This window comes from Oryx dammah, unplaced genomic scaffold (genome assembly GCF_014754425.2).
Source record: "Oryx dammah isolate SB20612 unplaced genomic scaffold, SCBI_Odam_1.1 HiC_scaffold_2, whole genome shotgun sequence".
Classification (NCBI taxonomy): Eukaryota; Metazoa; Chordata; class Mammalia; order Artiodactyla; family Bovidae; genus Oryx; species Oryx dammah.
The window spans coordinates 34,784,660-34,806,771 of record NW_024070186.1 but is presented as its reverse complement, the minus strand read 5'-3'; the positions used below and the strand labels follow the sequence as shown (position 1 = coordinate 34,806,771).

The 22,112-nt window shown below is 33.8% G+C and overlaps 1 protein-coding gene across 2 annotated transcripts in view; it reads left to right on the top strand.

The window, feature by feature from the left end:
• PLOD2 (procollagen-lysine,2-oxoglutarate 5-dioxygenase 2) overlaps window positions 1–18,690 on the top strand; it is a 119,508-nt gene extending 100,818 nt beyond the window's left edge. The window contains exons 11-20 of one of the 2 annotated variants that reach the window (XM_040234296.1): window positions 2,569–2,673; window positions 6,396–6,521; window positions 9,146–9,287; window positions 10,495–10,557; window positions 11,558–11,671; window positions 14,313–14,378; window positions 15,386–15,490; window positions 16,682–16,828; window positions 16,938–17,063; window positions 17,271–18,690. In XM_040234296.1, the coding sequence (XP_040090230.1) occupies window positions 2,569–2,673; window positions 6,396–6,521; window positions 9,146–9,287; window positions 10,495–10,557; window positions 11,558–11,671; window positions 14,313–14,378; window positions 15,386–15,490; window positions 16,682–16,828; window positions 16,938–17,063; window positions 17,271–17,426 (1,150 nt within the window). In that variant the 3' untranslated portion in view covers window positions 17,427–18,690. The remainder of the gene's footprint in view (window positions 1–2,568; window positions 2,674–6,395; window positions 6,522–9,145; window positions 9,288–10,494; window positions 10,558–11,557; window positions 11,672–14,312; window positions 14,379–15,385; window positions 15,491–16,681; window positions 16,829–16,937; window positions 17,064–17,270) is intronic. The other variant, XM_040234306.1, reaches the window with a different exon arrangement.
• The last annotated feature ends 3,422 nt before the right edge of the window (window positions 18,691–22,112 follow it).

The window sequence follows — 22,112 nt, the reverse complement described above, 5'->3', positions numbered from 1 at the left end:
TGAATAAGACTGCTAATGAAGATTCTTTATTAGAAGTGTGAATAAAATGTATTTTATGTGTGTGCATGTGTTTGTATGTGTGCATGTGTGTACATATATCCTTTAGAATATATTTGGAAAATACCACGGAATGGACTAACTAGGGCCCAGGTTTAGGATAGATTATATTTAACTTTTTAAGAAACGGATGAATAGTCCAAAATGAATGGACATTTTACACTTATAGCAACAAGGTGGTAGAGCTCCGGCTGCTTCACATGTTTCCCAACATTTATTGCCCATCTTTTTGTTTTAGCCACCCTACTGGGTATGGAAAGATATCTTACTCTGGCTTTTTAAGAATTACCTTTTAATGAGAAGAAGTTTGAATCTTAATAAAATTCTGTTTCATTTTTTTATGCTTTGGTATTTATTTTATATTTAAGAAATCTTATTCTGATGTCATGAATCCATTCTTTGAAATTTTTCTTTCATAAGCGTTATTATTCTATCATTTATGTCGAAGGTGTTTCAATCTGCAACTCATCTTGAACACATTTTTGTGTTTTGAGTGAAGTAGGGGTCAAATTTTATTGTTTGCAAATGAAATCCCAGTTGTTTCAACACTCTTTTTAAAAAATTATTTATTTTTTAATTGAAGGATACTTGCTTTACAAAATTTTATTGTGTTCTGCCAAATATCAACACGAATCAGCCATAGATATACATAAGTGCCCTCCCTCTGAACCTTCCTCCCATCTCTCCCTATCCCACCCCACTAGGTTGTTACAGAGCCCCATTCCTTTTAATTTAAGGCTTTTCTTTCTTTTCCTACTTAATTGACTTGGCCTTGGTCCTAAATTAGGTGACTGAGTATTTATGCGTGATTGGGAACTCTCTATCCTGTCTTGTTGCTCTAAGATGAATGCCACACTTCATTACCAAGAATTTATATTCATCTTGAAATCATGTAGTATAAATGTTTCAATTTTTATCCAAGATAATCTGGGCTGCTTTTTTAAAACAATTTTTTAGTTTATTATTTTATATTGAGGTATCAGTTCAGTTCAGTTCAGTTCAGTCGCTCAGTCGTGTCCGACTCTTTGCGACCCCATGAATCGCAGCGCGCCAGGCCTCCCTGTCCATCACCAACTCCCTGAGTTCACTCACACTCATGTCCATCGAGTTGGTGATGCCATCCAGCCATCTCATCCTCTGTCGTCCCTTTCTCCTCCTGCCCCCAATCCCTCCCAGCATCAGAGTCTTTTCCAATGAGTCAACTCTTCGCATGAGGTGTCCCAAGTACTGGAGCTTCAGCTTCAGCATCATTCCCTCCAAAGAACACCCAGGGCTGATCTCCTTCAGAATGGACTGGTTGGATCTCCTTGCAGTCCAAGGGACTCTCGAGTCTTTTCCAACACCACAGTTCAAAAGCATCAATTCTTCGGTGCTTAACTTTCTTCACAGTCCAACTCTCACATCCATACATGACCACTGGAAAAACTATAGCCTTGACTAGACGGACCTTAGTCGGCAAAGGTCTCTGCTTTTGAATATGCTATCTAGGTTGGTCATAACTTTTCTTCCAAGGAGTAAGCGTCTTTTAATTTCATGGCTGCAGTCACTCACATATAATATTTGTCTCATGTGTGCAACATAATGCTTTAATATTTGTATATGTTGTGAAATAATCACCACAATGCCTAGTTACCATCTGTCACCATACATAGGTAGAGTATTTGAAATAATTTCCTCTAATTTTTTTTTGAACACTTTTAACAGTCTTCCTATCTGGTATCCTGTTTAACAGTTGCTTAGAAACAAATGTGTTATGAAGATAAATACTGTCAATAGCAGAAAGTGATAACTTGAATAAGCAGTGACAAAGGAGAGCTCAGAAAGAACCCCAGATGCAGAAACCACAATACTTGGAAGCATGTCATATATCACAAGTAGTTCATTCCTTTGTGTTCCTGATGATAATGCTCCAGACTGTACCAGGAACAGCATACATCATAATCCATGTCCCCATATAAGGAGCAGGGCAGTGACTATCTTAGAAAGAATTCCATGTAAATCAAGTTTAAAAAGTATTAATTCCTTAAGAGTTATACACCTGTACCTCCATGATTTCACTTAAACTAAATTGTAGATATACAGAATTTTGCTCTGTATGTGTGTGTGTGTGTGTGTAGAAAATATGTTGATTTGTGAAAAATTTTATTGACAAAAACATTAATATAAAGTATGTTTGCCTTTTAGTGAGGACTAAATGCTGAACTATAAATTGCCCATTTGACCTGATGCTTTACAGTTTAAAATATTTCATGGCTTGAAAATATATTTCAAAAATATTCACTTGCCCTAAAGTTTTTAGTGTTGCTCTATCAATGAACATCTGTGTTGATCACCTGACTATTTTGAAATTTAAAGTAATACTTACCCTTTTGGATATTGTCTTACTATTTTGATTAGAAAAGTATTTTAGAAAAACCTTATTTTACATGAGATTTATGTTAACATTTTTCAACCAACATTTTCAAATATTTGGTTTATTTAATGCTTATTTTATTTCTTTTTCAACAACAGGGATTTTTGCCGTCAGGATGAAAACTGTGAATATTACTTTAGTGTGGATGCAGATGTTGTTTTGACAAATCCAAGGACTTTGAAAATTTTGATTGAACAAAACAGGTACTATATATGATTCAATGTCAATTTATTTTGAAAATTATAATTATTTTTTGCATCTATGTGGACATGCTGTAATTACTTATCTGTGTTAAGCAAATTGAGGAAACTCACAAGAGATTATTTTCTACAACTTTCAATTCTAATAATTTGTATTTTTTAGAGAAGTCAAATAGAAAATAACCCAATGAAAATTTAGATGTATTAAGTATTTTATAATCACAAATGTAATGTTTATTAATTATACTTGGCCTATTTTTTTTAAAGTAGATGAAATTGTGATCTGTCTGTAACATATGGAATTGCTTTATTTTCTAAAGATATTTTTAAAATATAATTTCATAAAACTTCAGGCCTAAAAAGTTATTACAAGCAGAGTTGGAAGTTCTTAGAATTTAAAAGAAATTTCAGAGGTGCACATTACTCCACAGACTGATCTGTGATTTTATTTAGTCCTGAACTAATTATCACTAGGCAGTACCTGTTTTTATTTAGCCAAATTGAAGTGAGAAAATGGCACCATCTATACCAGCAATGGCAACCCACTCCAGTACTCTTGCCTGGAAAATCCCATGGACGGAGGACCCTGGTAGGCTGCAGTCCATGGGGTCGTGAAGAATTGGACACAACTGAGCGACTTCACTTTTACTTTTCAGTTTCCTGCATTGGGGAAGGAAATGGCAACCCACTCCAGTATACTTGCCTGGAGAATCCCAGGAATGGCGGAGCCTGGTGGGCTGCCGTCTATGGGGTTGCACAGAGTTGGACACGACTGAAGCAACTTGGCAGCAGCAGTATGCCAGCTTATAGTAATTTAATCTTTATTTTATTTATTACTGCTAACACTAGTATTCAAAGTGAAAAAAAAAGTGAAGGTGTTAGTCTCTCAGTCATGTCTGATTCTTCACAGCCCCATGGACTATATATAGCCTGCCAGGCTCCTCTGTCTATGGGATTCTCCAGCTAAGAATACTGGAGTGGGTAGCTATTCTCTTCTCCAAAGAATCTTCCTGACCAGAATTGAACTGGGTCTCCTGCACTGCAGGTGGATTCTTTACCATCTGAATCATCAGGGAAGCCCAGTAATAGTATTACTAGTATTAATATTTCCACTAATAACCCACCTTTAATGAGTGCTTGCCGCTGCTGCTGCTGCTAAGTCACTTGAGTCGTGTCCGACTCTGTGCAGCCCCACAGACGGCAGCCCATCAGGCTCCGCCGTCCCTGGGATTCTCCAGGCAAGAACACTGGAGTGGGTTGCCATTTCCTTAAGTGCCAGGTATTAATCTATGTATGTTCACAAATATTAACACAATTATTTCTCTTAACAAATAGAATGGTTAGCAGTGAAATGTTAAAATTGCTGTTTTGAATTTGATGATTAAAACATGTAAGATGTCTACTGTCCTCTATTAACCCATCCTGTGTATAATTTGTCAATTTGAGAATTCAGTTATTCAAAATCTAAGGCTGCTCAGTATTAATCTTAGAATTCTATACTCAAAAACACTGAGGCACACAGCAGATGGATTTTCACTTTCATTGTCTCGTTGCCCAGCTCTTTCAGGCAGCTAAGATTGTAATTAGGATTTCTTTCTATTAAGTGTTTGATCTTGTTAGTTATCTTGAACTATCATTCCTTCAGTTCAGTTCAGTTCAGTTTAGTCGTTCACTCATGTCCGACTCTCTGCAACCCCATGAATCGCAGCACGTCAGGCCTCCCTGTCCATCACCAACTCCCTAAGTTCACTCAAACTCACGTCCATCGAGTCAGTGATGCCATCCAGCCATCTCATCCTCTGTCGTCCCCTTTTCCTCCTGTCCCCAATCCCTCCCAGCATCAGAGTCTTTTCAAGTGAGTCAACTCTTTGCATGAGGTAGCCAAAGTACTGGAATTTCAGCTTTAGTATCATTCCTTCCAAAGAAATCCCAGGGCTGATCTCCTTCAGAATGGACTGGTTGGATCTCCTTGCATTCCAAGGACTCTCAAGACTTCTCCAACACCACAGTTCAAAAGCATCAATTCTTTGGTGCTTAGCTTTCTTCACAGTCCAACTCTCACATCCATTCATGATCACTGGAAAAACCATAGCCTTGACTAGACAGACCTTTGTTGGCAAAGTAATGTCTCTGCTTTTCAATATGCTATCTAGGTTGGTCATAACTTTTCCAAGGAGTAAGCGTCTTTTAATTTCATGGCTGCAGTCACCATCTCCAGTGATTTTGGAGCCCCAAAAAATAAAGTCTGACACTGTTTCCACTGTTTCCCCATCTATTTCCCATGAAGTGATGGGACCAGATGCCATGATCTTCGTTTTCTGAATGTTGAGCTTTAAGCCAACTTTTTCACTCTCCTCTTTCACTTTCATCAAGAGGCTTTTTAGTTCCTCTTCACTTTCTGCCATAGGGTGGTGTCATTTGCATATCTGAGGTTATTGATATTTCTCCCAGCAATCTTGATTCCAGCTTGTGCTTCTTCCAGCTCAGTGTTTCTCATGATGTACTCTGCATATAAGTTAAATAAGCAGGGTGACAATATACAGCCTTGACGTACTCCTTTTCCTATTTAGAACCAGTCTTTTGTTCCATGTCCAGTTCTAACTGTTGATTCTTGATCATTCCTTAAATTAACATAATATGTAGATTCTAGTTTATGTTTTTATTTCCAATGTTGTGGGTATTCTAGCAAACCAGATTATAGATGTATCTGGTTAACATTTTATTCTAATAGGAACCAGGAAAAATAAACTACAAACTTTTTAATAAAGTGTATTTGTAGACTATGTGTTACTTTTACGTAGGTAGAGGAATGGCACACCTGGTCTTCACAAGATTGGAGTGTTGTGAAATGGTTTTTTTGTGGAGCTAGTTGGTCTATTACCTTCCTCTTGGTGGAGTTGTGTGAGATTTTCTTCAAAATTGTGTCACACTACTACAATTTAGTTCATTTTTAAGTTAATTCTAGTGGAATTTCAGAATTTGTTACTTCATTTGAAAAATGCTGATGCATTATAAATTAGATTTCTTTAAGAAGAAATCTGACATGTTTTGAATTTGTAACACCCACTTGTCTCAAAGGGACTTCTTTCCTGGTAAAGAGTGAGACAGTGCTGTTCTATTTTGTTCTCTAAAGTAGTCAAAAACCAGAAAAATGTTCATTGTTGCCAGGGCTAGCACAACCCGTTATAAAAGTTAAAAGAATATTGCAGCATACTTTAAAGTAATTCAGTCAGGACTCAACTTTAGGAAAACTGGCCTATTTACAAATATCTCAGCCCATCTTCATAAATTTTTTTATTCAACACACATTTATGAGATACCTTAATGCACTAGGGACTGTTATGTCTGCCTAATAACAATGAAAGTATTTGATTTCATTGAATATAATTTTTGAAATATTTAAAATAAATGAATAAGGTAGTTACACTTTTATTGGATATAAGTATGGTCCTTTTAAAAATTATTTTTATACTTTCATTCACATTTTCAATGACTTTTTCTTTTTTATAAGTCTGTTTACCAAGCATGATTGAAAATCAGCAATGTACTTGTTTAAGGAAAAGTGAAGGAAGGAAATTCCTCTCTATTTTATTTTAGTTTTTTGGACTAACTGCATATGTGTTAAATAAAGTTTATTGTTTTCTGTGTCATGTTAAGCCCCAAACACATAATTCTGTGGCAGTTAAAAAATGGATCATCGCCTGCATTTGTTTCTCTCTCCTCAGGAAGATCATTGCTCCTCTTGTAACTCGTCATGGAAAACTGTGGTCCAACTTCTGGGGGGCCTTGAGTCCTGATGGATACTATGCTCGATCTGAAGATTATGTGGATATTGTTCAAGGGAATAGAGTGTAAGTTACTTGATTTGATCTTTTCATGTGAAATATCTTTATGTAAAGATATGATTTTATAATATTATATTATATTGAATTTTCAAACATTTTTTAATCTCTTTCCTTTATGTTAAATGGAAATGTGAAGACCCTGGAGACCACTTGTGATCCTGCAATACTAGTATAAAACTAATATTTTAAAAATTGTTCTTAATGTTGTAAATCTTCAAAAGCACACATTCTCAGTTGTGGTAGAGACTGAAAGATAGTGTATGATTACCATGGGTAGTCATCTTATGGTTGTTAGAAGAGGAATATTCTTTAAAGTTTGGAAAGGGAATTTCATTTAGCTAGTTTATTTAGTGGCCAGGATGAACATTGTTTGATAGCTTATACAATTTATAAATGAGTCAACAAAAACACCAACAACTAAACCTTCCATCATTTCCTTTCAAAGAATTTCTGTGTGATATAGCTGGTATTCTGCTTTAAAGAGAAGTTTCTTCTCCGTATGATTTCCATTTTCTAGAGTCTGAAAAGAATATACTTGCTAACAAGTATGTGCATTATTTATACTTATTTCAGACACAGAAGTTGATTTTTTTTAAACTAAAGGATGATCACATTTGAATTAGCTTTTTGCTAAGGTTAAAATAGAGGAGAATGCCATCCTTTTGTTCAAACAGCTGACTTGAACCAGAGTGACTGAGATATTAAGTGCTTTGCCTAATTTCTCAGATACATCAGCTCAATTAAAGAGGGTTAACGTTTAGAAAAAAAAAAAAAACCATACAGTTTTTGTTGAACAGTTGAGTTGTGAAGAGATGTTTTGCTTGTGAAAATTATAATAGGCATGAGAACAGTAATAGTTAATTTGAATGATACAAATGTGATAAAGTCTTTTATTAGCTTCAGCTAAGAAGCATGATAGCTGAAAAAATACTATTACAATCATAGTCTGTTGTTTCAAAGTACTTTAATAGTTTCTGGGATGATTTGTATAGACCATACGCCTAATGTTGTCTGTGGGTGTGGCAGAAATAAGACTTCACAGAATTGGAAATAGAAAACACTTATTTCATTTAAGCTGTTTTAGTTCAACTTCCTGTCATTGTCTAAAGGAAAAGAATAAAGTAGAGGCTTTTGATTTAGTTAATAGAAGAATGTACCTTATATATAAGAGATGCATGAAAGAATCACATCTTATAACGTGTGTGTGTGTGTATGAAACAGTGTACTCGTTACCATACCAATGATAAATTTCTGAATTCAGTGGGCATACTATTTGTTTTTGATTGAACATTTCCTCTGAAGCTCCTCTAGTAAGACAAAATGATAGTATATATATTGCTTTCAATCTCTGACTACGTTTCCTTGGTCAGGATTTTCCCTTTCTGTTCTGTGAAAGCAAAACAGATCCCTTCAAGTGAAACCTCTGTTCTGTTGTTTTTAGGAAATGAGTCATGTTCAGAGTAAGCAGACAAGTGTGGGAAAGAAAGAAGGATGAAATAAACAGTGTCTTCCATCACTTGTGTACTTCAAGCTATGTTTATATCTTCCTTTTTCTACAGATAATTGAGATAGCTTAATGACAGGTTAAAGCATCTGCCTACAATGCGGGAGACCCGGGTTCAATCCCTAGGTTGGGAAGATCCCCTGGAGAAGGAAATGGCAACCCACTCCAGTATTTCTGCCTGGAGAATCCCATGGAGAGAAGAGCCTGGCAAGCTACAGTCCACGGGGTAGCAAAGAGTTGGACACGACTGAGCGACTTCACTTCTTTCTTTTCTTTCTAATGACTTTCAAAAGACTGAATTTTAAAGAGAATTTTAGGCTGTGTTCAGTGGTGCACTGGTAAATATCTAATAACTGATTCTTGGGGTTGGAAGATGCTCTGGTTTGTAGTTTTGCCCATCTTTGTCTTCTGAATACATCTACTATAGCTGATTTCAAGCTTCCAGTGTGGTCACTGAGTGTAGACTTGGGAAGGGAAGCTCAGTGCTCTGGGAAGCCAGTGTGAGCTGGATGTGATGTTTTTGCTATTGAAGTGCTTAATCATAAATGCCCATCAGGATATTGTACTCTAACTGATCAACAAAGTGAGGGATGACAGCTAAAATGCCAAACATATCAACTTTAAAATGAAGTTTATATGGAGATAACTGATATAGCTCATAATCTGGGTTGGGAAAAATCCTCTGGAGAAGGGATAGGCTATCCACTCCAATATTCCTGGACTTCCCTTGTGGCTCAGCTGGTAAAGAATCTGCCTGCAATGCAGGAGGCTTAGGCTTGATCCCTGGGTTGGGAAGATCCCCTGGAGAAGGGAAAGGCTACCCACTCCAGTATTCTGTCCTGGAGAATTTCATCGACTATACTGTCCATGGAGTCACAAAGAGCCGGACACGACTGAGTGACTTTTACTCACTCACTCATGTAGTGTTTACCAAATAATCTCATGTATATGTGTGTGTACATATGTCAGATATCATGAAATGTGTTTGTATCTGTGTGTAACTTGACTCCATAGTTTATATATGCAAAATTTTAAACATACAAGGCATTTATTTTAAAACCATAAAAATAAAACTTTAAATATTTTGTATTTGTGGTATTTTGGAATGTCTTATCTTTACTTTCAGAGGGATATGGAATGTCCCATACATGGCTAACGTGTACTTAATTAAAGGAAAGACCCTCCGATCAGAGATGAATGAAAGGAACTATTTTGTTCGTGATAAACTGGATCCTGATATGGCTCTTTGCCGAAATGCTAGAGAAATGGTAGGGAATATGATGATGGCTTGCTTGAATGTCTCTGTAAGATGGCTTGCTTTACCAGTTGATGTGTCATTTGTTTTGATGCCCTTTTCTTTCTAATTTGTAAGTACTAGCCAATTTTTTTGGTTCTGTATTGAAATATTGGGAGCGATTATGGAGAATAATTTGCCTGTGCAACGCTTGTAGAAACAACTGGAAAAAAGTTGGCTTAGGCTAACTCACAGGCAACAATAAGATATTCAACTGTAAGCATAGATTGGTTACAAGTCAACTTTGTATTTTTAAGAATTTGTCTTTAATTTGCACACCCATGGTGGATTCATGTCAATGTATGGCAAAACCAATACAGAATTGTAAAGTAAAATAATAAATAAATAAATAAAAAAGAAATTCTATACTTAAAAATCTGACCTAATTAAACTTAATAGATGAAGCCTGGGTGAAATGATGATTTACATATTTAAGAAAAACACACTCTTGTCCTAAAGTCAATATCCAATATTTCTCTGTCATTATTAATCCCATACTTTGAAAAAATAGGTTCCTTACACTAAACTGGGAGAAGGATTAAAATATGTAGTCTGTTTATGTAAAAAATTGATACATTGCTAGTCTATAATATATTTTCATTATAAAACTTGAAGTGATTGTAGAAAATTGTTTTTCAAAATGTATAAGTGTATCTTAAAACATACTTATATGGTTTTATGTTTTAGAAATGATTGGGTTATTTTATTCAAATTTGTATAAGCAAATGTGTTTATGGAAAAATCAGGAAAGTTGGCAAGTACTTTTTTCTAGTTTAGTAAGGCATGTATTACTTGAATATGTTTGTTTTTCCTACAAACTTTTGTCCATTGTTACACTGAATGTACTTGTGATTGTAATTTGTGCTCATGTTTGGCTAATTTGACTCAACAGCGCACCCTGGAATGGCCTCTCTTACACTTTTTTTTTTTTTTCCTTTGTCTAATGAAAACTCTGTTACTAAGGAATGAGCTTGGATTTATGTTTGACCAACAGAAAAACAAAAAAAGGGCTGGAGTTGTTTCTTTATGTGCACTGTAAGCTTTGCTTGTTCTGCATGTTGTCTGTGAAGGACGTTTCAGAATGTCAGCTTTTTCTCAAGGGCTGCTATTTTTATTTACCTAAGAATACCCGAGAGAGTGGATGTGCAGGTCAACTTACCCAATCCTTCTCTTCATTTTAGACTTTACAAAGGGAAAAAGACTCCCCTACTCCGGAAACATTCCAAATGCTCAGCCCCCCAAAGGTGTTATTTTTATTTACTTTTATTTTTGTTTATTTACTTTAAATACTAGATACTGTATATTGCCTAAAGTAAAGTTTCTTTAAGAGTCTTCTTTTCATTTAGTTTGGTGTAAACTGTTGGTATTCACTGGTTCTGAATTTGTATATGTGAGCATGTGTTTTGTGTGTTGGGGGTAGGCATGTGTGATATTCAACTCTTAGTTCTTTGGACTGATTTGCATTTTATGGGTGACAGATGGAAAAGTTAAATACAAATCACTTTCACTAGTTTCTTCAGTTTTTTTTTTTTTTTTTTTTAAGGAGAGAAGAGGTAGGAGTATATATAAAGTACATCCTGATTAAAATGAGATTTGATTACTCTTTGCTAATTTTCTTTTTATTAATAACTAACTCTTTTACCATTAAAACAGGTACAAAAAGAAACAACCCTACCTTAATGGTGTTTGCCATATTTATTAGGTTTGGGGCAAGGACGAGAAACTGATTTTCTTTAGTTGCCTCTTAATGCAGGAGTAATTTCTGTGTTCAGTCTTTAACCATCAAAACATAAAAGTATGACATAGACTGATAAAATATTGACATTTGAATTTTTGTGTAAAAAGGTGATATCTTCTTTGAAAGGAAAAGAAGCCAAAAGAGGTACAATTAATTGCACTTTGGCATCTAAAAAATATTTCTGCTTTCAAACAGGAATTCTTTTTCCCTGATGTCTACATCTAGGACCAGTGAGAAAGGGACAAAAACAGTCCTTCTTCCTCTTCTTTTTTTCAGTTGAGTGTCAGTGCTATCAATTAGTTTTGTGTGGTGTCTGAATTCATAATTAATCAAATTCTACTTTTATTTTAAATTATGCATGTTTTATATGAAAAATAAAAATGCATGTTCCTGAATAAGAGATAAAAGTTGAAATTTATATCCCTTGTAAAATTTTTCCTGTGGTTAAACTTATTTTCTTATATTTTCCTTCAATATTATTAATGCTATTATTTTTTGGCATATAGGGTGTGTTTATGTACATTTCTAATAGACATGAATTTGGAAGACTATTATCAACTGCTAATTACAATATTTCCCATTTTAACAATGACCTCTGGCAGATTTTTGAAAATCCTGTGGTATGTATTTCATGCTCAACTTCATTTATTACTTATTTTTTGTAACTCTAAATGGATATAAATCAATTAGGTTAATAATACAGAAATACAGCAAGAGACTTTAAAGAAGTATTTTTAATTATGTAATCACAGGCCTATTTATTGTATTTCTTGGCTAAGAACTTTCTTTTTAAAGGCATATTAAGTTTGAATAAGGGAATTATCAGTTTCTTTGATTTCTCCTAATATTTCTGTTATATATATTTCAAGACACCAATAAATTTTCAATCTCAATTTCAGAAGAAAATGTTTATGAGTAGCTCATGTATGACAATATTACATGTTGACTTTCAGAAAGAAAATATAAGAACTTAGTTTGAGAAAATGCATTTTAAAATAAAGTAAAAATTCTGTGAATATACTCTAAAGATAGCTAGAGAAAACTGCAAAGTAGAATCAGCATATAGAGAAAGTCTTAAGTTGAGGAAACTATGTCCAAAATTATTTCCTTTCTACAGTTTTTGAATCATGCAAGAATTAATTCCTTTTCATCTTAATTGGTTTTCTTTAGGCAAGATGGCACATTTATTGAAGGGAAAATACTCTCTAAAATCGATGGTTTTTTTCCTTGCTAGTAGTCAAGTTTTAAATTACGAAGACTCAATCCACCTGATGATAATTGTCTTTTACTTTGTAGAAGTGTTGACTTTGGGGAATAGTAAATTTAATGGTCTCTAAAACTCTATTGTTGGAAAAAGAATATCTTTTGACTTTTTTATTTGTCTTAAAAGTACTTCTGTTTCACTTTAGCAGCATATCTCCATGTTTCACAGGAGTAGAATTGAAAGGGGCTCTTTTTTAAAATGTTGAGGATGGAATTACCTATTTTACTTTCGTACTAGAACTCTTGGTATTTTGAGAGATACAATTATTTGATTTCTTGGCTAATACTAGCTTCCTGGAAAAAATGTCCCAATTATATCCTGAAGTGTAGATATTTGTGTGAGATTTTAAATCTTTGGAGAGTATGCAAAGAATATATCAGAAACCAGAACTTGTTTTCTTTCCATGGCTTTGTTCTAGTTTTGGTAAATTAGCTTGACTGATATGTCTCATGAAGGATATCCCATAGCAAAGTACTTAATATTACCCCATTATCAGAACTACTAAGAAATTAATAAAGTCAGTTTATTCAATGATATTTGAAAACAGCCTAAAATAAAAAGTTAATATTAATGCTTTAATGTGAAATCTTAGGGTCTTGTTTCTTTAACTTCAAAAATCTATAATGATGCCAAGAAAGAATATTTAAAAATCTTTAAAGATTCTGAAAAAAAAAAGAAAAAAAAATCTTTAAAGATTCTGAAATGTTATGTATGATTATTTACTTTTAATTTCCCCCCAGATTTTGGAATCAGAGAACCAATTAAAGGGGATAATGAGTAATTTGACCCTTACAGTGACATACTATGTATAAATTAATTTTGTTAAAGAATTGGAAGATAATTTTGGTTCATCCATATCTAAAAATATCTGAGTTACATATAAGCAGAGAAATGTAAAACTAAGAATGGCAAATAAATTATCAGGACCCTTTTTAACTGTGGCCTCAAAAGATATATTTCAGACAAATATTTTTTGAAACATATTTTGATTGAAATTATTTTGAGTCCTTACCTCAGTTTTTCCCTACTGGCTTACTATTTGTACTTTGCAAAGAGAACACTAAGAATTTTGTTAAACAGTCTAAATATATTTAAGAAAAGATCATTATGGATATTGAATCTTATTTTAAGATATACCCTTCAAATATTGGGTTTTTAAGTAAAACACTTAACCCAGGAAAAAGATTCCTTAGTTGATATTGACAAAAATTGTGTCTTAGTGTCTGGTTGGTGTGTCAGTGATTGGGTTAAGAGAAGATTCAGGTTCATGAGTTAGTATGAAGAGGATCTATTTTTCAATACATGGTCTTAAACCTTACTTTCAGTTAACTGAAAGTTATGATAATGTTAGTAACCCCATTGAGCATTCTTTGATACTAATCTAAAGCTAAAGTGAAAATACATTGAATATATTTTTTAAAAATCAAAATTATTTTAGAGTAATTCACTATAAAAGTATATAAGCAAGGCCAAGTTGATTAATTTGCTAATTTCTACTAATGTTTGTTGCTAGAATTATTTTCCCTATCTTTTACTTTTAAAAACACATATTTGCCTACACCTATGTATAACTGTCCTGGAGGAGGACATGGCAGCCCAGTCCATTATCCTTACCTAGAGAATCCCCACGGACAGAGGAGCCTGGTGGGCTACAGTTGGACATGACTGAGGGACTAAGGACACAAACTCATGTATATCCATAGAATATGGCATACAAATATAGACACTATAAGATTACTCAGAATTTAAAATAGAGTTATAAATCTGCATAAATAAAAACTTTTCATTTCACAGAATGTTTTAAACATACAAAAAATCAGGCAAAGTTTAGAAAACATAAACTCTAGTTTCTGAAAGTTTCTATTTTGTCTACTACACATAGTCATTTATAAATTGCTTGAGCAGTTTCTAAAGTGCATATACTTTATATTTTCCTTAAAAGTATTCGTGGAAAGGTTTTTGCTTTAATCTGAGCAATCATTTTTTTTTCTCCATAGGACTGGAAGGAAAAGTATATAAACCGAGATTACTCAAAGATTTTCACTGAAAATATAGTTGAACAGGTTTGTATTGGAAATTACTATGATATATAGAGCATTTTTGTTATACTTTCTAGTAGGGAATATTATTAACATAATACTCTTTAGCAGAGGATGTTGTGAAAGTAGAGAAACTGTCCTTTAGGTAAAGTTCATGTGACTTAATTACCAGTTTTACAGCCTTGAAGGTCATATAGTTTAACATGTAGAAAAATGAAAATTAGCAATAATATTAAGGTCTTGCTATTTTTTTAGCATACTCCCAATGTCATAACCATTTCAGAAATAAATTTTTGACAGATCTCTGGTGTAAGCCTCTTTCAGTGAAATTTAATCTTTGAAGAAATTGGACTCCAAACATCACTTCTCAAAGAGGTTCCTTTCAAAAATGAACTCTGTTTTAATGTTCCAAATTATTACTAATACCTTATTTCAGAGAATGTAAAGGGCCTTTAATTCTGAGATGCTGTTATTTTGTTCACTGTGAGAAAGGAAAAAAATTACTGCCAATTAAACTATGATGCACATTGAAAGCTATGTTAGACTTACTGAGGCAAAGGTGTTGTATGTCATAGGGCACTGTATACATAATAACATTTCATTTCAATGACAAATCATAATGTATCATTTAAAAAGATGTCTCAAAAGGCAGATTAACAAATGTAACACCAACTAAATGTGTATATGCATTTCCACACGTACAGATGCATACATGCACACATGTTGAGAACAGAATCAATATCTGACCAGGTCCCTCTGTCATTAGCAGCTATATCACAATGGCTGCCTAGCCAACTGTGAGTCTAAGAACATATCTTGATTTCATAGAGGTTAAAATGCAAAAAAATAGTCTTAGAAATTGTTTTTAAAAAATCTATTGTTTGTAACAGTAGTATCAGTATTGTTGGGCAAACTTCTTAAAAAGACATCTAAGTGAGATAAATACTGAATATTACTTTTGAAATGACATTTGTAAGTAAAAAGACACAAAATGTTACTCTCTTAATGGTGGTGTCATGTTTTATACGTAGCCTTGTCCAGATGTTTTTTGGTTTCCTATATTTTCTGAAAAAGCCTGTGATGAATTGGTGGAAGAAATGGAGCATTATGGCCAGTGGTCTGGCGGGAAACATCATGTAAGTTGTCATTTTACATTAAGAACTAAAATGTATATGTGGGGCAAGGAGGAGTATCGGTATTTAGAGAAAGTGGAGGAGATTTGTCCTTTTTGTCTTACATCTCTTAGTCCTAGACCTCAATGAAGGGGCTACCCAAGGCTGTCAAGAGAACTATGTTTTTCATCTAATGCTGTCAATCGTTTTTTAACATTTAATCTATCTGGGCCTCAGTTTCATCTCCAATTACACTGAGTGATCCTTCAGGGTCTGTGTCCTCTGACTGGGGATGGTAAGGTCATATAGGCCTATTGTGTGATATTGCTCTTCTCTAAGGCCATTTTTTTTTTTTTTTAAATTTTCTGTGTTTTCAGTGAGCTAAAGTGAAAATACTAAAACAAAGTTTATCTGGTTCACTGCCAAAGCTATTTTTTTGTGTGTAAACATAGGAAAGAGGAATCTGTTTGAATGCCTTTGGTGTAATTCAGTATTGTATTTACATTCAAAGACTTGGCAGGAGGCATTACTGTTGGTGGTTCAATGTATTTCTTTTCCTCTGAGAACCCACAAATGCCAGCTTCTTTATAGTACCAAGGAATTTTAGTGGAATACTCTGGAATATTAATGCCTCTGCTCAAATATATACCCACCTAGTCGGCTGATCAGGAAGGCAGAAGTTTGAAGTATGAGGAATAACTTGAAGTTGGCAGGTTGTAGGAAAATGAAAAGCAATCATGGAAGGAATTTGGGCGCCACAAGGTAAAAGTGAGGAGATTGGCAGGTAATGTTTATTTTCAATGACAGGTAGTAATCCAAGGTGCAGACAAACAAAATCTGTGCCCATCAAACAGCTAAGACTTCCTGAAGGGTCACTGTAAAACAAAAAACAACAAAAAATTCATTTTTAAGGGGACATGGAAAGGCTTTGGTGACCAATTGTATTTATTTTCTTGTTAGACCTCACATATCTGTTAAATAAATATGAAAGCAGTCTACTTACTCTGTAATACTTTGTTTCATCACTGATACATTTGCAAAGCTATGTTATCTAAGTTATTTTGATAGTCCTGCAGTTAAAGCAGATGGTACACCATAATTGAACTGTTATTTTTATTGTCTATTATGATCTTGTGCTTGAAAAAATTTCCAAGACAAAGTGAGTGTGAATTGCACATGGACCACACTTTATGATGTCATGAATGCTCTTTCCAGGATAGCCGTATATCTGGTGGCTATGAAAATGTCCCAACTGATGATATCCACATGAAGCAAATTGGTCTGGAGAATGTATGGCTTCATTTTATCCGAGAGTTTATTGCACCAGTCACACTGAAAGTCTTTGCAGGCTATTATACTAAGGTAGTTATCCTCCCACCACTGCTACCTACTCCTACCAGTTTTTACACAAATGTGCTGTTTTATGTTTTTATTGATGAGCAAATCCATTAGTTTACTTTGCTTTTTTTAGGGATTTGCACTCTTGAATTTTGTAGTAAAATACTCCCCTGAAAGACAGCGCTCCCTTCGCCCTCATCATGATGCTTCTACATTTACCATCAACATTGCCCTCAATAATGTGGGAGAAGATTTTCAGGTAATTATGTTTTTTCTGTATTCAGTTCAGTTCAGTCACTCAGTCGTGTCCGACTCTTTGCGACCCCATGAATCGCAGCACGTATGAAATGGCCTTTGCCTTATCTTTTTTTTTTTTTTTTAGATTCTGCTTAGCATCATTTGAATTTTATCACTCATTAAAAATGAAATATAATAAGTTGATACATTTATTTCTCTATCCTTTTAGGGAGGTGGATGCAAATTTCTAAGGTACAATTGCTCTATTGAGTCACCGAGGAAAGGCTGGAGTTTCATGCATCCAGGGAGACTCACCCATCTGCATGAAGGACTTCCTGTTAAAAACGGAACAAGATACATCGCTGTGTCATTTATAGATCCCTAAGTTATTTTCTTTTCATTGAATTGAATTTTCTTTTGGAATGGATGACTGGCATGAACATGCCTTTGAAGTTGTCCTTGAGAAGATGAGAGGAATATTTAAATAACTTCCACAGAACAACTTCACTTTAGGCTAAACATTTGAAAAACTTTTCCTAAAAAAATTGTTTGATATTTCTAAATGTCTGCTCTGAGCCTTAAAACACAGATTGAAGAAAAGAAAGGAAAAAAATGTAAAAGCAATTATTTATTTCTATGCCTTATTGTCTCTGAAAATAATGACAATTTTCCGAATTTGTGTTTTAGTTGATTCAGGTACAGATGTACAAGTGACAAATGAGACTAATATTTTCTTATTAAAAGAGTGGGGAGAATTTTATTTATCAACATGTAGACAAAATGGATATAAATGAAAATTTCAAGTTTTGAAATGCAGGAAAACTGGAGTTCTAACTGAATTTGTATGCAACTAATTGCATAAGTACTTTCTTTGACCAGCTATATTGGGACCTTTTTTGGTGGTTGTTGAAGGAATATGAGGAACAATATATAATACAGTATTTTTCCTCAAGAAACTTAGCACAAAATACAACTGAAGTGCATATCCAGTGGAAAACGTTTTTGTTTAGATTGTTAGATTATTTTTTACATTTTCCTTAGAAATCAAACCTTACATTCCTTCAGATAAATTTTCCAAGGTGGATTAGATTAAGTAGATGTTAGATTTAGGAAAGCTTTCAAGTCTTTCTATTTTTTAAAAGTACATCAAGCATCAACTTAAGATCAGCAAGTGTCCTTAAGTCAAGACAGGGTCATTTTTAATTCTAGAAAATGAGGAAAAGGAAAATTTCATTGAGATTTAATAGTAACACATGATTTTTTTTTAATAAAGCTCTAAGTACTTGAATTTTATATCAGGAAAATAAAGTTGGTGAGCCTTTGTTCTTCCCTTTTACCCTCTGTCTTTCTCCTAATTCTTTTTTTCAGGAGGGTGAGTCACTTTTTTCTCTTCACAGCATAGTCTCCATTTTATACTTCTTATTGTTTTTATTACTTTTCTTTTATCCCACTTTCAAAAAATTCCCCAACACAATTTTGTGACTTGATTTTTTTCACCATTATTCTGAGTGAGGTTTAAATATTCTCATTGTAGCTACTGTTTTTAATTTAAAGGTTAAACTTGAAAAAAGTTTTAAGTCATGGTGCCAAATTTCATTTTTCTAACACTGTGTGTTAGAAAATTATGAAAAATAAAATAATTTAAAATGTTTCTGTTCTCTTTATTATTTGTCATTTATGTTTAGAAGAGAATGATGGTGGAGTGGACTGAAAGAATATCTAGATAGAATAAGCTATGATTTTATTTTGCTTGGTATGTTTACTGATATCTGAACTAAATGAACACTATTTATTGAATTTCCAATTGAATTGTAGTATCTTCAATTTCAGACCGACTAGGGATTTCATCTGATTTATTTCACAAGTGAGCAAATAGGCAAAACATTTGTTTATTATGTATTTATTTATTCAGTGGTGGTTTTCAAGTCCCTACTATGGTCCAGGCACTGGCCCAGTCACTAAAAATGTGGTAAACAAGATGTTATAGTTACTGAAAGATGGGTTTAGGAGATAAAGAGTTGTAATTCTACCTTGTTTCTGCAACCCACTCCAGTATTCTTGCCTGGAGAATCCCATGGACAGAGGAGCCTCGTGGGCTACAGTCCACAGGGTCGCAAAGAGTCGGACACGACTGAGTGACTTCACTTCACTTTCACTTTCTGCTCTTTAGTAGCACTTCATATCCAATAATTTCTATTATCCATCAGTTTGGTAGAAGACATACTTTATTATTTGTGAATTATACTATTGTACTTCAAGGATGCTTTTCTAAATATGTACTTCTATGTCATGGATACCAACCATTCAGAACAGACTTTGGTTATAAAAAACAGTTCTACTAGTGCAAGCCAGCTTACTGTCCCTTGTGGTACACTTCACATGAAAGACGTAAGTAGATCCGAATTCTTTATAGTAACTATTTTAATCTCACTCCATGTTTCCAGAATTTGGATGAAGGCAACCAACTGAGCATAGTTTCTACATTCCTCCTCATCCCAGACTTCCTGAAATGATATGAAGTGTACTTTTAAAAAGAACAATTCATGATTAGTGGAAGTATGACAAATGACCATAAGTAGATCAAAAATTTGGAAGATGGATAACAGGCAGGATTAGATGGATAGAGGAAGCTTGACACATGTTCAGCTTTGGCAACCAGTAATCTGTTCTCTGTTTCTGTGAGTTCAGTTTTTTTGTTTAATTACATATATAAGTGAGAACACACTTATTTGTCTGATTTACTTCACTTACTACAATGCTCTTGAGCCTCATCCAGGTTGTCACAAATGGCAATATTTCTTTTTCATGGTTGAATTATATTCCTCCCCTTGCAAATGTGTGCACATGTGTGTGTGTGTATACACATCATATTTTCCATTTTCTTTAACCATTGATTAATAGACACCTTAGGTTGTTTCCATGTCTTTGCTGTTGTAGGTAGTGCTGCAGTGAACAATGGGAGTGCAAACAACTTTTGGGGGTAATGATTTTGTTCCCTTTGGATATATTCTCAAGAGTGGAAGATCATATCATTGGAATTGTTAATTTTTTGAGGAACTAAAATCTTTTACTGTAAAAATATATTTGTGTACTAATTTTTAATTTAAAGAAAGATAAAAACAGTATAAAGAAGGAAGCAATCCTATTTGTAATTTAATTTGAGTAAAGGAAGTGTATTAATGTCAATAATAAGTATTGGTGACTGTGGGTACGTGTATATGAGTGTGTGTGTGTGTGTGTGTATACATATATTACTGAAGGGCTTTAAATGCTAATGTTGGCATTTCTTCTAATTCTTAACATGCATAGGAATCAATGTGAATATTTTCCCTTAGTATGGATACTTTAGTAAAAGTCCAGTATGTTAGTTTTCTTCCCTCTGCTTTATTTTTGAAAAATACTAGCACTTTACATTTACTGGTAACTTACCTAACAGATCAAGCACCTTTCTAGAGAATAAACATGGAAAATAATTAACACATAAATTGAGTGATCCATGCTAATGACAGAATCTCTTTGCATATTCCTTCATTCCTGTTTTCCTGTCTGTCATATTTCTTAATTTCCTGTCTTTCTTAATTTCATTGCTTGCTAAGCCCTAAAGGCTATCTTGTATGACATTTTTGGGGTCTGTCATTCATTGGAATACAGAGTGGCTCATACAACAAATCCCTTCAAGTTGTGGGAAAGTCAAACAAAATTATCAGTTAAGAGTCAGCTTCAGTAAACACCTAGATACTGGGTGTTTTGGAAAGTTGAAATCTTCAAGACTTCATGAAAGCAGCCTTTGTTAAGCAACATTGTTTATCTATGATGTTTCAGAATAGCAAGCTCCAGACTTCTTTTAGTATGTCTTTGTATAAAAAGCCATTGGAGAGAAACAGAGGGAAATACATAAAGCTCTTCAATGAAAGCAATGAATTTTGGATTACATATAAAGAGAAATACACTAAGAAATAAGTAATGCAAGAGTAGAAAGCTATACACACAGTTCAGTTCAGTTCAGTTGCTCAGTCGTGTCCGACTCTTTGCGACTCCATGAATTGCAGATGCCAGGCCTCCCTGTCTATCACCAGCTCCCAGATGCAAAGTACTATATTGCTAAGTTATTCTAGTGCAAAGAATCAGAAAATTGGAAAGATGGATATATACACTAGGGATATGTAGAATCTATAAATTTTAAATCATCCTGCAGTTTTCTTTTTAATTTTAAAGATTGTTTTTAATATTTTTGTTTTATTCTTAATAGATTGAAATAAATTAGAAAATATTCATTTGGAAAAGTAAGTTATTTGCTGATTTTTGACATATTTATTTGGTAAATCAAGTAACAATGATTATTTTTACCATGCTATTCTATCTTGACTGAAAATGATTTAAAAATCTGATTACTTAAACTATTTTGAAAAATTAGAAAAGAATTTCTACCTATTTAACAATACAAAACAAGTTAACAACTTAAAGAACAGTTTTAACAAAATAAATGGAAAACATCATGCATGCTATCAGTAATTTAAGGAAAATGTTCTTCCTTTCAAATTATCTTCATTCTAAAGTAAATATTAGATTGCAAAAGAGAATTAAGGGATGTAGAAGGACAAAAAAAACCATGTAGATTTTAATAAGTAGTGAACTTCTCTGTGCTTAATTATAAAGTAATTTTATTTATTTATTGAAAGGAGCTGAGCTGGGTGCTCTGTGATGACCTATAGCTGGTGAGTGGGGTGGGAGGGATGCTAAAGAAGGAGGGGATATATGTATGCATATAGATGATTCACATTGTTGTACAGCAGAAACTAAAACAACTTTGTAAAATAATTTTTAAAATAGCTTTAAAAGACATTTTTCTTAACACTGGTTTAAGTTCAGTAACTTTTCCATTAGGAATGTAGTCTGCAATGATAGAAAGAGTCCTTAAAGAAATCACATCATGATATAAACTCCTGCATCTACTCAGGAGAATTTTATATTTGACTGAGCTTCCCTGGTGGCTCAGATGGTAAAGAATCCACCTGCAATGCGGAAGATCTGGGTTTGATCCCTGGGTTGGGGAGATCCTCTGGAGGAAGGC